The sequence below is a fragment of the Macaca thibetana genome, chromosome 2 (assembly GCF_024542745.1).
Source record: "Macaca thibetana thibetana isolate TM-01 chromosome 2, ASM2454274v1, whole genome shotgun sequence".
In the NCBI taxonomy this organism is placed as follows: Eukaryota; Metazoa; Chordata; class Mammalia; order Primates; family Cercopithecidae; genus Macaca; species Macaca thibetana.
In genome coordinates, this window is record NC_065579.1 from 52,290,577 (window position 1) to 52,306,590 (window position 16,014).

At 37.4% G+C, this 16,014-nt stretch overlaps 1 protein-coding gene across 1 annotated transcript in view; it reads right to left on the reverse strand.

Moving 5' to 3' along the window:
• Positions 1–12,423, reverse strand: part of ANKUB1 (ankyrin repeat and ubiquitin domain containing 1) — a 32,171-nt gene extending 19,748 nt beyond the window's left edge. The window contains exons 1-2 of the mRNA XM_050779810.1: positions 11,840–12,423; positions 10,344–10,487 (exon numbers count right to left, since the gene is read on the reverse strand). Coding sequence (XP_050635767.1) covers positions 10,344–10,487; positions 11,840–11,929 — 234 coding nt within the window. The 5' untranslated portion in view covers positions 11,930–12,423. The remainder of the gene's footprint in view (positions 1–10,343; positions 10,488–11,839) is intronic.
• Positions 12,424–16,014: the final 3,591 nt, after the last annotated feature.

The window sequence follows — 16,014 nt, forward strand, 5'->3', positions numbered from 1 at the left end:
TTGTGCTTTTCATTGTCTATATGGTTTGACTGTTTTAAAAGCAACATATATTTACTTTTATTATTTACCTTTCTTTTCTTTTCTTTCTTTCCTTCCTCCCTCCCTCCCCCCTCTCTTTCTTTCTTTCCTTCTCTTTCTTTCTTTCTTTCTTTCTTTCTTTCTTTCTTTCTTTCTTTCTTTCTTTCTTTCTTTCTTTCTTTCTTTCTCTCTTTCTTTCTTTGTGTGTGTGTGTGTGTGTGTGTGTGTGTCACTATGTTGCCCAGCCTGGTCTCAAACTCCTGGGCTCAAGTGATCTTCCCACCTTGGCCTCCCATAGTGTTGGGATTATAGGTGTGAGCCACTGCGCCTGGCCTACTTTTACTATTTAAAAAGGGAAATACTAAATATAGGTTTAGAAAAGTTTCTTTTGTTTCTTTCATTTTGTAATCTAAGTAGGAAAGCAAGTAGAACTGAGATATCTGAAGTAGAGTTAAGATGGAAAGTTTGAGGAAAATATGAATCCTTCTGTTAACAACAGGTTTAGACAAGTCAAACCCAAACTCAAAATACAGCAAATAGGAAAAACGGGAAGCAGGTGGGGAGGAAAAGATTATTATCATTTCCACTTTACTCATGAAAAATGAAACTGACTTTACTTCCTCTTTAGCAGATTCAGGACAATTATATTTTTCTGCAACGGCCTGCTGTTGGGTTGGCGGATGTCAGTGCATGGCGCTATCACGGAATGCCCACGACTGCAGGACTCTCTCAGAACCTGGTATCTGGCCTCCAGGTTCTTCAAGGGGCTCCAACCTGTCAATGCTGTCTTGCCCCTCTTTTGCTTCCTTCCTCTATTTTTTCCATCAGAATCCCTCTCTGGTTTCTCCAGGGGCCCCTGCCTCCTGCAGACTTATAATACATTAAATGCATTCTCCCCTCCCACATAACACCTAGCAGTAATATGGCCAACATGCAGACCTTTTTGAAAAAGCCTTTGAGGAGTGGTGTTACTGATGAAATTTAAGGCTACAATACTTTGATCTAGGGCCCATTTCAGTGACTGAAGTGATTAGGAACAGGTTCGGTCCCTCTGTGGCTGCGCATAAAGCCAGATCAGCAAGCTGAGCTGCCCACTAAGCCTAAAATGCTTAGAACAATTTTTCATCATAGTTTCTCATAAACCCATGAAATACAGATTTAAAGGACACAGGATTCACCCTTTCACTTTTGCCATGCCGTGCTTTCCTATGGTTCCATAAAGCAAGTATCTGTTCAAGCTAATGTAGATAATATTTATGGGCAGGCAGAAATTCCTATGAAAACTGAATAAAAAGATAGTGGGAAGAGAGAAAAATTATATTTTATATAATAGCTCTTTTTTATTTCTTTAAAAATTCCGAATTCATATTTAGAATTAAATGCAAATAACAAATTAAATGCAAACAAATAACAAAATAAATGCAAATAGAATAACATGCAAACAAAATAACAGAGACCCAAGTCACTCTTTAAAAAAAAAATTTTTTTTTAAGAGTCTAAGGCTTGCTATGTTGCCCAGGCTGATCTTGAACTTCTGGGCTCAAGCAGTCTCCCACCTCCTGAGTAGCTGGGGAAAGAATTCACCTCCATTCCCAGCTCTCAAGTCACCCTTAAGTTAACTAGGTGTATGAGGTTAGATAAGTTGAAAAGAAGCTTCTCAGAATATGAATAATCATATATTTATATCTATAAAGATAAGCATCTATGACTTAGTATACATATAACTGACTCTGGAACAAGTAATAAGGGAGAATTGCAAAGTATCTAGCAATCTTTTTTTTTGAGACAGGTTCCACTCTGTTGCCCAGGCTGAAGTGCAGTGGCACTATGAGAGCTCACAGTAACCTCAAACTTCTAGACTCAAGCAATCCTCCTGCCTCAGCCTCCCAAGTACAGGCACTTGCCACCACACCCAGCTACTTTTTAAATTATTTTTTGTAGAGACAGGGCGTAGCTGTGTTGTCCAGGCTGGTCTGGACCCCACGGCCTCAAGCAATCCATCCACCTCAGCCTCCCAAATTATTGGGATTACAGGAGTGAGCCTCTGTGCCCAGCTGATCTGGCAATCTTTAGATGAAAATAAAAAGTGCAAGGAAGAAAATATTACTAATTATTAATGAAGCCAGATTCTTAAGTCTCAAGAAAATTAACACCTGCAGAGTCTGTTCATTTTTCTTAGCATTCAGGAACTTTTTATCACATAAATAATAAATGTTGAATCACATCCCAGGCCTTTTAAATCCATAACGTAGTTCTCATTTTACTTTTTAAACTCTACATATTCACCTTTGTATAAACCTTGTTTTTATGGGAAAACCCATTTTGAGTTCTAGTGAGGCACATTGGTTGTCGATACTTCCTCATTTGGTTGTATGACGAGGGAGTAGGTAGATGTCAATTAATAGCAACTTGCTAACCCACCTTATCCACATAAGAGAAGGTATCTCTCTACCTCTCTCTCTACGTGATACTCCTCCCCAAGTATTCTGAATCAGAGAAGGCTGATCAGTCACACCCAAGGAAGTCAGATGCTATTAAATAATAATACCATACACAAATCATTGTTGAACATATACAAAATTCGACTTTTTCCTTTATAAACAAACTGAGATGCAAACAAACCAACACAAGAGATATACACAAAGTATCTTACTTTTCAATAAAAACAAATACATTCTGTTTCATGAGAATAATTCCATGCTTACCTTCAAAAAACAAATGCTAACTTACTGTACAGTCATACATGTACTTTAACAATAAAAAAGAAAAGCTAAACAGAACCTACTGAAAGAAAACAAGTTAATGAAAGTTTTGAATGTACTGCTATATTTTTTCTCAAGTTGTGCTTTTTTGTATTTTGCTGTTTTGGAGTTACAGCCCTAAGTAAGCAGAAGCTTGCTGAACTATTCCAGAGTGAACACAAGGGGAAATAATGTTTGTTTTTGTTGAAACGAATGAATTCCAGTGAGATGTCTTCATAAACTTCTCCTCTTCTGTTGTAGTCATTCTGGAGAGATTATCCGTGGAGTCTTGGACACCAAATTGGAACACCTTTCTTCGCCAGATTCTTTTCATACCTTTTTTTATGGCTCATTTTAGAAAAGAGGGCCATTTTTAAGAAACATGCTTTCATGTGTAAATTTTAAAGAAACATGTTTATACATGCTTTTGTGTATAAAAATACATAAATGTAAAACCACATATATATTTCCTGGATTTTGGTGTTTATACATTAACAGTACCTTTTGAAAGCTAAAATGTTTATCATTTTGAATCAATTTTAGACTTGTCAAGATAGTACAAACTTCTCTAACTTATCTGATAGATATCTACTCAATGGTACTATAGTCATTCTCTCAGCATAACACAGCTTTTTCACAACATTCCAGGGATGTCAGGAGGGATTAACTATGTTTTGACTCCAGCACTTGGTTGGTACAAGTCTGGTTATAGAAGGAGGCAGGGCAACCAGGAGGAGTCCTAGGGAGGCTGAGCCCACTTCACACTCTGAAAAGCACAACCTGCTGGATAGTGGCCCCCTTTGCAGTAGGATATGGACATGTGACAAGGTGCTCCCAATCAGACCTGCCTATCTACCCCCACTTTGAATCAGGAGCCACTAAGGCAGAGAAGCAACAGACACAGGAAAGTCTGTGGGCAATGGCATTTCTGAAGTTGCCGGCCTGGCAGCAGGGCTGGCAGCATGTCCAGTGCCTGCTTTAAGGGCTCGGTGTTGTCTGTAGTGGTGACCTTCCTAGATTAGTTCCGGGGCATGCGTTAGATGTTGTTTCTGGCTGCATAATCTCTAAGACTGATTCTCCAGTCTTCCGAAAACTACTCAATAGCTTTTCAATATTTATTTTCTGCTTAAATTATCTAGGCTTTGTTTCTGCTGCTTCCAACTAAGAACCTTGATGTTGGTCAGGGGAAAAACCAAGAATACTGGGGAGAGCTTTGCCCTAACAGTAGAGAAAAACGGGAAATGCCACAGTAAGGGAAGGAGTGGATCCCTGAAATGCATCTCAGTACCTTGCTATGAATTGCAGACAATCATATACCATCTTGTTAATTTCCATACTTTACCTCTCAAACCCTTATCAATTCATTTATCAATATCTCTTTATGTACAGCCTACTATGTATCTTATCAGGTACTATTCTAAGCACTGGGTGAAAACAGTGGACAAAACTTAAGCAATCATTTCCATGATCACACAGGTTAAAATGAAGGGGGCAAAAGTGATAGTGCCTCTACATGTTGTACAAAAACATAGACTTTTGCAGTGCCTCATGCCATGGTTTATAGGAACACAGTGAAATGCAACAGCATCAGCAATGAATGGTCAGGACTGACTCCTGTATTAATAGAAATTGGAGGTATATACCATAGAAAATATTGATTATGGCTTCCATAAGAGTTCTTTTTCAAAGAAGGAAAAGTTAATACAATGTTCCTTTATTATTATTATTTTTATTATACAAGTTCTAGGGTACATGTGCACAACATACAGGTTTGTTACATATGTATACATGTGCCATGTTGGTGTGCTGCACCCATTAACTCGTTATTTACATTAGGTATATCTCCTAATGCTATCCCTCCCCCTTCTCCTCACCCTACGACAGGCCCTGTTGTGTGATGTTCCCCACCCTGTGTCCAAGTGTTCTCATTGTTCAATTCCCACCTACGAGTGAGAACATGCGGTGTTTGGTTTTCTGTCCTTGCAATAGTTTGCTCAGAATGATGGTTTCCAGCTTCATCCATGTCCCTACAAAGGATAGGAACTCATCCTTTTTTGTGGCTGCATAGTGTTCCATGGTATATATATGCCACATTTTCTTAATCCAGTCTATCATTGATGGACATTTGGGTTGGTTCCAAGTCTTTGCTATTGTGAATAGTGCCACAATAAGCATACGTGTGCATGTGTCCTTATAGCAGCATGATTTATAATCCTTTGGGTGTATACCCAGTAATGGGATAGTTGGGTCAAATGGTATTTCTAATTCTAGATCCTTGAGAAATTGCCACACTGTCTTCCACAATGGTTGAACTAGTTTACAGTCCCACGAACAGTGTAAAAGTGTTCCTATTTCTCCACATCTTCTCCAGCACCTGTTGATTCCTGACTTTTTAGTGATTGCCATTCTAACTGATGTGAGATGGTATCTCATTGTGGTTTTGATTTGCATTTCTCTGAGGGCCAGTGATGATGAGCATTTTTTCATGTGTCTGTTGCCTGCATAAATGTATTCTTTTGAGAAATGTCTGTTCATATCCTTCACCCACTTTTTGATGGGGTTGTTTGATTTTTTCTTGTAAATTTAATTTCTTTGTAGATTCTAGATATTAGCCCCTTGTCAGATGGGTAGATTGTAAAAATTTTCTCCCATTCTGTAGGTTGCCTGTTCACTCTGATGGTAGTTTCTTTTGCTGTGCAGAAGCTCTTTAGTTTAATTGATACCATTTGTCAATTTTGGCTTTTGTTGCCATTGCTTTTGGTGTTTTAATCATAAAGTCTTTGCCCATGCCTATGTCCTGAATGGTATTGCCTAGGTTTTCTTCTAGAGTTTTTATGGTTTTAGGTCTAACATTTACATCTTTAATCCATCCTGAATTAATTTTTGTATAAGGTGTAAGGAAGGGATCCAATTTCAACTTTCTACATATGGCTGGCCAGTTTTCCCAGCACCATTTATTAAATAGGGAATCCTTTCCCCATTTCTTGTTTTTGTCAGGTTTGTCAAAGATCAGATGGTTGTCAATGTGTGGTATTATTTCTGAGGGCTCTGTTCTGTTCCATTGGTCTATATCTCTGTTTTGGTACCAGTACCATGCTGTTTTGGTTACTGTAGCCTTGTAGTATAGTTTGAAGTCAGGTAGTGTGATGCCTCCAGCTTTGTTCTTTTGGCTTAGCATTGTCTTGGCAATGCGGGCTCTTTTTTGGTTCCATATGAACTTTAAAGTAGTTTTTTCCAATTCTGTGAAGAAAGTCATTGGTAGCTTAATGGGGATGGCATTGAATCTATAAATTACCTTCTGCAGTATGGTCATTTTCACGATATTGATTCTTCCTATCCATGAGCATGGAATGTTCTTCCATTTGTTTGTGTCCTCTTATTTCATTGAGCAGTGGTTTATAGTTCTCCTTGAAGAGAGCCTTCACATCTCTTGTAAGTTGGATTCCTAGGCATTTTATTCTCTTTGTAGCAATTGTGAATGGGAGTTCATTCATGATTTGGCTCTCTGTTTGTCTGTTATTGGTGTATAGGAATGCTCGTGATTTTTGCACATTGATTTTGTATCCTGAGACTTTGCTGAAGTTGCTTATTAGCTTAAGGAGATTTTGGTCTGAGATGATGGGCTTTTCTAAATATACAATCATGTCACCTGCAAACAGGGACAATTTGACTTCCTCTTTTCCTATTTGAATATCCTTTATGTCTTTCTCCTGCCTGATTGCCCTGGCCAGAACTTCCAACACTATGTTGAATAGAAGTGGTGAGAATACAATGTTCTTTTCCCACTATTCTTGTATTACCCCTATTTCCATTTCTTTTCCAAATATGTCTATATTGCCATTAAAAGAAAAGCATAATATACAGGGAAGCTGGAAAAAGTACTGACTATTTAAAGAATGTATTTCACAGTAAATAATCTCTGTATTTATCCAGTGTCTTTCCCTCTCTTTCTTTCTTTCTTTCTTTCTTTCTTTCTTTCTTTCTTTCTTTCTTTCTTTCTTTCTTTCTTTCTTTCTTTCTTTCTTCTTCCTTGTTATTATACTTTAAGTTCTAGGGTACATGTGCATAACATGCAGGTTTGTTACACATGTATACTTGTGCCATGTTGGTGTGCTGCACCCATCAACTCGTCAGCACCCATCAACTCGTCATTTACATCAGGTGTAACTCCCAATGCAATCCCCCCCCTCCATGATAGGCCCCGGTGTGTGATGTTCCCCTTCCTGAGTCCAAGTGATCTCATTGTTCATTTCCCACCTATGAGTGAGAACATGCGGTGTTTGGTTTTCTGTTCTTGCGATAGTTTGCTGAGAATGATGGTTTCCAGCTGCATCCATGTCCCTATAAAGGACACAAACTCATCCTTTTTTATGGCTGCATAGTATTCCATGGTGTATATGTGCCACATTTTCTTAATCCAGTCTGTCACTGATGGACATTTGGGTTGATTCTAAGTCTTTGCTATTGTGAATAGTGCCGCAATAAACATACGTGTGCATGTGTCTTTACAGCAGCATGATTTATAATCCTTTGGGTATATACCCAGTAATGGGATGGCTGGGTCATATGGTACTTCTAGTTCTATTTCCCTCTTTTTCACACAAGCAGAACCTTGTAAGCACACAAAAATATGAGCACTATAAAGAAGCCAACTATTTTGGATTTATTTCGTGAGACATAATATCTACTTGTACCTTTTTAGAAAGAAAAACCACTTACTTGCCAAGTTTTTGAACTTTACAAAAGTTTTGGGTTCACATTATGATATTTCTAAGTTGTACCAAAATTTAGAGACGATAAAGACATGCACTTCAGGGATTCATTCCCTCCCTTACTGTGGCATCTTCCATCTCTCTCAAGGCAAACTAACTTTCACAAAGTAACATGATTAAACATAGTTAAGTAGGAAAGGTACTACTTAAATGTATATAGATTTAATTATTCAGTAAAGTGACTAACATGACTTGGAAATCAGCCTTGGTAACCTGAGATAGATCAAGCGTGATAGAACTGGTATGACTGCACTCTTTGAGGCCCGGGATATTATCTAAATGTGATTCTACTGGACAGAATGAAGAGTACAATTAGTAAAATTTCAGGGAACTTGAGAGTTTTTAATCAAACTCTGTGTGTTGTCCAGTCCTGTGACTTCTGCCCTGGCTCTCTTGAATAAACTCCTCTCTTTTTTTTGAGACAGGTCTCACTCTCTTGCACAGGCTGGGTTCGATTGATCCTCCTGCCTCAGCCTCACAAGTAGCTGGGATTATAGGTGTGCACCACCACACCCGGATAATTTTTAAAATATTTTTGTAGAGATGGGGTCTCACCATCTTGCTCAGGTTGGTTGCATTGAATAACCTCTTTTACCCCTGCTTTCTATTTATAGAATTAGCAGTTTAAAACTTCAGGTAAAAGAGTTCAGCGTGAAGCTTGCATCACTGTGATATATGATGCTTTATTGGCAGAATTTAGGAAATGTTTTTGTAAGTAAAACTGTGAACATAGGTTGCATCTGGGGAGGGAAACTGGGAGCCAGAGGAGAGAGAGTTTTTTCTATTTCTTTTTTTGAAATGGAGTCTCACTCTATCACTTAGGCTGGAATACAGTGGTGTGATATCGGCTCACTATAACCTCCGCCTCCTGGATTCAAGTAATTCTCCTATTCAGCCTCCTGAATAGCTGGGATTACAGGTGTGCCCACCGCACCCAGCTAATTTTTGTATTTTTATTAGAGACGAGGTTTCACCATGTTGGCCAGACTGGTCTCGAACTCCTGACCTCAGGTGATCCACCCACCTCAGCCTCCTAAACTGCTGGGTCACAGGTGTGAGCCACCACACCCGGCCAGGAGACTTTTACTGTGTATCTTTTTGTTCCTTTTGAATTGAGAACCATGTGAACATACTACCTAGTCAAAAATAAATTTTAAAATGTTACATAATAAAAATAAAATCAGTCCTTAGTTAAATAAAAGTATCCTATCTATATTGTTAAAAACTTTGTCTATATCCCTAAAAAGCCATCAGATTCTTCCAGTCAGCTCAAATGTTAGTATTGAACTTACACTACCATCTCTAAGCAAGCAAACAATAAAAAGTCTTGAACCTTATGATTGGCATTACAGAATTCTGGGACATTTTAGAGAGCTGATCCTGTACGGCACCAAAAACATAGTATGGAAATATATTTAAAGATATAAAGAGAAGACATTTAGAAATGGCTGTAATTTGGTCTGCTTTGAAATGTAATGTTATACTTCCATTTTCTGAGTAAAAGAGGGAGAAAAGAAAACGTTAAAAACATTTGTAAATATGGTCTTTTGTTTACGTAAATGGGATGATCCAATGATCATTATTCTGTGACTTGTCTTTCCTACTTAATAATAAATATTGAAGAATATTGTTTTTGTTTGTTTGTTTGTTTTTTTGAGACAGGGTCTCACTCTTGCCCAGGCTGGAGTGTAGTGGCTCCAGCTCGGCTCACTGCAACCTCTCCCTCCCGAGTTCAAGTGATTCTCCTGCCTCAGCCTCACGAGTAGCTGGGACTACAGGAGTGTGCCACCACGCCCAGCTAATTTTTGTATTTTTAGTAGAGATGGGGTTTCAGCATGTTGACCAGGATGGTCTCTATCTCTTGACCTCGTGATCCTCCCACCTTGTCCTCCCGAAGTGCTGGGATTACAGGTGTAAGCCACCACACCTGGCCCAGAGTATTACTTTTAAACATCCATTTAGTCAAGTACTAACACATATTAAAAGAAAGAGTTAACTTTGACTACCATAATTTTTTTAAATGTTAAATATGAGAAACTTGGTGCCACATTTAGTGGAGAATGTATACTTTACTAAGTTTCTTAAGGTTCATAATTTTATATACGGTAAAGCACTAATACAGGATAATACTTCTTCCCTAGAGCAGCAGCGTTTAAATTCTTTGGACTACTCATTCCTTTAAAAAATTGTTGTACATACAGGATCTTAGACTCAGAAAATCTCCAGGCACATTAATTTTGTTTATATTACAACTTTAGGGGTTTCTAAGGTTCTTAAAGCCCAACTGTGCATCTTAAGTTAAGCACCATTGATTAAAGACCCTCTATAAATGAAAAAAATCTTTATTGCATGTACACCTAATTGGAATGGCTACTTTGGCTGGATTTGGATGTAGAAAATTCACTTTCATTCTTATTGCTACTGAGAATTTCTTCCTCATTTCAGTGCTGGTAATCACTGTGGCCCCACTGAAGTGATCTAATGCTCTTATTCCCACATCAAATTCCAGATCTGGAATTCCCTTGGCTTTGTTTTCATATTGGTTTTGTGATGGCAGGATTGGGCTGGCAATAAAGGGTGTGGGGAGGCAAGAGGAAGAAGAGTAAAAAGGGGGCAACTCTATCCCTTCTCCATATCTTACTTCCCCTTACAGCACAAAGCATGCATAAGACCCGTTATACAAATGGAAGTGAGGAGAAGGCAAAAAGAGACAATTTCTTTTTAAGTTATGGAATTACTTTGGTTAACTTATCCCCAACTTTGTTCAAAATGAGATAGATATCTTAGACAAATGTTATCCTGACCATCATACCTTAACAAAGCATTTGAGAGTTGAGCAGAAAGATATTCCAACATCAGCAAGACTCCAACTGTCCTTTAGAGCGGCTCCAGCATACATTAACTCCAGATACCGCCTGCCTTGTTTGTCTTCAGAGAGAGGAATGTGGAAATAATCCTTAAAAATCAATAGCATATGATGAAAACAGTACATTTCTACATTACTAGACCAGAAATGTACTCTCTTTCCCTTTACATTTTTTTCCTCTGGGCATTATAATTGGGACAAACGGAAGAAGTATTAAATAGAGGTTCTTAACTTAGAGAACTTCCAAAACGTTTATGGATAGAATTTAGATGGGAAGAAACTACATCTTTATTTTATTAACTCTAAATGAAATTGAGATTTTCTTTCAATTACACATGTAGGCAGCAAATTAAGGTAGGAGTAGTCGCTGCACCTGTGACTGACAGCAATAGAAGTCACAGATGTTTTCATATCACATTATAGTTGTTGCAAATATTTCAAAATATTATTTCTACTGATCTGTATTTTGAAAACACAATAGTTATTAGATGAGCTGCTAGAGTTTGTTAGTTAATGTGTTAATTAGGAAGTCCACATGTCACTGTGTCATACATTTGGGCTTTTTAATATTTGAAAATGTATTTTAATATAACAAATTTCATTTCTATTATATCTGTTTTATTTTATGCATTTAAAGACATTCTGAGAAGCAGTCTATAGACTTCACCAGACTTTCAAAGGGATTCATAAAACATAGAGGTTAAGGTCCCTTGTGTTACAAGATTTAGATTTTAGTCATCATAATAATCTGAATATCATGTAACTATGGTTCGGTAAATGCTGCTTAGCAAATAGGCATGACCGTCTCCAAGTTAAATATTTGATGACCAGAAACTAAATATTTTGCTTAATTTTTTACTTTAGAGTGAACATTTACATGAAATTTATAAGGAAGATACTGTACACAAGTTATTTCTTATTCTGGCTTTGTGATCCTAGGTAAGATAGTCAACCTCTCTGAGCTTCAGTTTTTCCTGAATGCGAAATGAAGCCATAGCTCACAAGTTCTCTAAAGTCCTCTCTGCTTCCAAAATCCTTCGGTTCTTTGTAGTTGTTTGCTCACCAAATAAGACATTTATCTGATGATTGGCATATCCCACTTATATAGCCTGAAGTTAGTGTCTTGCTTTTGTCCTTTTATGAAGAATTGCAATAACATTATCTGGCCTATGCACAACCCACACATTCCCTAAAAGGAAGTCAGACTTTTGTTTTTGTTTTCTTGGGAATTGACTGACTCTTTGTTTTCTTGTCTCATGCCACCAGAGTTACTGTCTTCTTATAAATCTATTGTGTAAGCAAATAATAGTATTTTCAAATAATTTTCATTCCGTTTTTGCTGAAAATGTGCCCAATAGCATCTCTACCCTTTGTACATTTTTAAATGCACTGCATTGTTAAAATTAATATACATTTTGATGGCTTGGGAATGAAGTACATACCTTTATCATCAGCTTGACAACCTCCACAGTTTCATCTGCTGAAACATCAAATGGTTCAAAAGATCCTTCAAAAGCGATGAAAATCCTCATTGTACAATTACCTTTTCAAACAAAAAATACCCAACTTTTTCAAAGATCCTCCGGGATGGCTGGAAAAATTCCAGTTCACAATTAAGGACAAAAATGATAGCCAGAGGCAGCGGTCACTGTCTAGCCTCAAAGGTAAGTTGCAGAATGTGAAGAGCCTAGTCCCACAGTGCCACAGTATCAGGCAACACAGACACCAGCTACAGTGGAGGAAGTATTTATCTGCTGAAGGCAGTAGTCAATAGCCACCTTATTCCTATATTACAGAAACCAGCAAACTTGACAATGGTTGAGGCAAGTATGGACAAGCTTCAAGCATGTGATACAAAAAGCCTACTCATAAATTATACTTCTGTGATGTGGTCCCCGTCAACTGACTCCTGAATTCTTATGTACTTAAGTACAGCTGATTGAAGAACCCTTAAAAATAGATATTTGATTGGGATGCACTAGCACAGGGTGAAGCAAAACAAGAGCTGATTTTATTGAATGTGATAATCCTGAAAGTTCTCTGTAAATAACTCTGAGCTGAAACATTCTGGTTTCCATAACAACTTTGTGTACTTGTTCTCTGGCAGTATTTATAATCCTGCCACAGGGTACAGAACAATACCCACTTGCACCAGGGAGATGAATGTGTAGGCAAATCATTCTGTGGCTTTCTCTTCCGATTTCTCTATAATAGAATCTGCTGAGTAGCAACACAATATAGTTGGTATTTTCTTTAATCCTTGCCTTTATGTTATTTAGAACAATTTCCCATTGTTATCTCCTTCGACCCCCTCTTAGTGTTGGTGGAAAATATTTCAAACCCCCTCAATAAGTGAGCAAATAAGCTGGGCATGGTGGCACATGCCTGCAATCCCACGTACTCAGGAAACTGAGATGGGAGGATAGTTTGAGCCCAGAAGTTTAGGGGTGTAATGCGCTTTGATTGCCCCTGCGAATAGCCACTGTACTCCAGCCTGGGGAACATAGCAAGAATCTGTCTGTTCGATATAATAGAAGAAAATACTGCATTTTTAAAAGGAAAGATAATGTATTAAGAATAAATTTGGCCAGGTGTGGTGGCTCACGCCTGTAATCCCAGCACTTTGGGAGGCCAAGTCGGGCAGATCACTTGAGGTCAGGAGTTCAAGACCAGCCTGGCCAACATGGTGAAACCTTGTCTCTACTAAAAATACAAAAATTAGCCAGGTGTGGTGGTGTACACCTGTAATCCTAGCTACTCTGGTGGCTGAGGCACAAGAATCACTTGAACCCTGGAGGCGGAGGTTGCAGTGAGCTGAGATCACACCACTGCACTCCAGCCTGGGTAACAGAGTGAGACTCTGTCTCCAAAAAAAGAGAAAGAAAGAAGGAGGAGTGGAGAGAGAGGTAGAGAGAGAGAGAAAGAGAGAAAGAATAATCTTAACAAGAAATGTGTAAGAGCTGTATAACATAAACATAAAAATACAATCAATAAACATAAAAAAAGGGCTGAACAAGTGGCAGGTATATCATAACTTTGGAAGGAAGGTTCAAAATTATTTAAAGTCATCAATTCTTCCTAAATTCATCTATAAATTAATATTATCTCAATAAAAATAACAGCAAGATTTTTTTGTTTATGTAAGCAAGATGGTTCTAAAATTCATGTAGAGAAAGCAGGCAAGGATAGCTGGAAAAACTCTGGGAAAGAAGAGTAATGAGGGGGCACTCACCTACTAGATGTTAGAATTTAATATAAGGCTACAGTAATTAAAACAGGATTGTACTGGCATACGAAGAGTCAGAGAAATCAAGGTAAAAATAGAAAGCATAGAAATGGATTCAAATACATACAAGAATTCAGTGTATGGTAAAAGTGACATCTAACATCAGTGGAGGTAGAGTGGGGAAATAAGATAAATTATTAATAATGATGGATTAACCAAGTAGTCACCTGAAAAAAACAAAAACAAAAACTGGAGCCTTACTTTTTACCTTACAGCAGGAGAAATTAAAAACGAGTCTAAAACGAGTTTAAAAATTTAAATGGGAAAAATTGAATCATGAAAACTTTAAGTCTTCTTATATTTTAGGAGATTTTTCAATCATCTTGAGTAATAAGACCTTTCTAACTGTGACCAAAATTCCTAAAGCTGTAAAAAAAATTGATAAATTCAACTATTTTTAAAAATCTACATGGAAAAATAATTTGACATAAAGCCGGGGATAAATAAAGTTAGAAAAATATCTGCAGCCGGGCACGGTGTCTCAAGCCTGTAATCCCAGCACTTTGGGAGGTCGAGGCGGGCGGATCACAAGGTCAAGAGATCAAGATGATCCTGGTCAACATGGTGAAACCCTGTCTCTACTAAAAATACAAAAATTAGCTAGGCGTGGTGGCGGGTGCCTGTAGTCCCAGCTACTCGGGAGGCTAAGGCAGGAGAATCACTTAAACCCAGGAGGTGGAGGTTGCAGTGAGTTGAGATCGCGCCTCTGCACTCCAGTCTGGTGACAGAGTGAGACTCCACCTCAAAAAAAAAAAAAAAAAAAAAAAAAAAAAATACCTGCAATTCTTCATACATGTAAAAGGTGCATTTAATATATAAAGAGCACCCACAAGCATTTTAAGGACATGATGCCATTTTTTACCAGGAAATTGGAAAAGATCCAAAAGTTTGATTGCACACTCTTGCTGAGTCTGTTCCAGTGATACTTTGCCATAGGGAATGTGATTTGGTACAACCCTATATAAAGGAAAATTTGGAAATATGTATTAAAATTACAAATGCACATATTCTTTGACCCAATGATTTAATTTTTAGGACTTTATTTTTACAAATATTTATATGCTTATTTGTAAAATGATCTAGATATGACATTATTCATTGCAGAGTTGTTTGTAATAGCAAAAGATTAGAAACACCTTTCATGTCCATCAATAGGGAACTGATTAAAACAAATTATTTTTCATTCATACAAGACTATACAGCTATTGAAAAGAACAAAGAAGTTTTTTCTATACCACTATTGAAAAATCTTTAAGGTATATCATTTTATGAAAAAAGCAAGGTATAAAATACAGTGTGCAGTACATTGCCATTTGTGGAAAAAAAGGGAAAAATCACATCTATATCTATATCTGTAGATATAAATCTGTTTTGTGCGTATACCTCAAAATCCCTGGAAATATATTCAGAAAACTAGAAAATTTGGTGCCTGTGGAGAGGAAACTTAAGCATCAAGGGTGAGGACAATATTTTTCATTGTATTATATTTTTCTTTTAAATATATTTTATTTTTATTTTTATTTTATTTTTTAGAACAGTGTTAGGTTCACAGCAAAATTGGGTGGAAAGTACAGAGAGTTCCCATATACCTGCTACCTCCACATATGACAGTATCCTTAACTATCAAAATCCTGAACCAGAATGGTTCATTTTTTTTTACAAATGGTGAACATAGATTGATACATCATTATCACCCAAAGTCCATAGTTTACACTAGAGTGTTGTACAACACTCTTGTTGTATATTTTATGGGTTTTGACAAATGTATAATGACCTGTATACACCATTATAGCATCATAGAGGGTAGTTTCACTGCCCTAAAAATCCTCTGTGTTCTGTTTATTCATCCCCCACTTCCTTTGCCTGTCCCCCAATCTTGGCAATGAAGAACATCTTGGTTGCTTCCAAGTTTTGGAAATTATGAATAAAACTCGCATAAATACCTGCATACAGGTTTTTGTTTGAAGTTTTCGACTCCTTTGGAGAAACACCAAGGATCATGACTGCTGGATCATGTGGTAAGAGGATGTTTAGTTTTGTAAGAAACTGCCCAACTGCCTTCTGGAGTGACTGTACCATTTTGCATTCCCACCAGTAATGAATGAGAGTTCAGTTCCTGTTTCTCCACATCCTCACCAGGACTTAATAGAGTGTTTGTATTATCTTTTTATTCTTTTTAAATTTTGATCCATGTGAATGCATTAAATGAAATAAAATGAAAAAAAAAAAAAAAGTCCAACTTGCAGCCCTTCTAAGAAGCCTTCTTGATGTCCCCAGGGAAGTTGACTTTTTTTCTCGATTCCCCTCCTGCATCATACATTCTTTAACTAT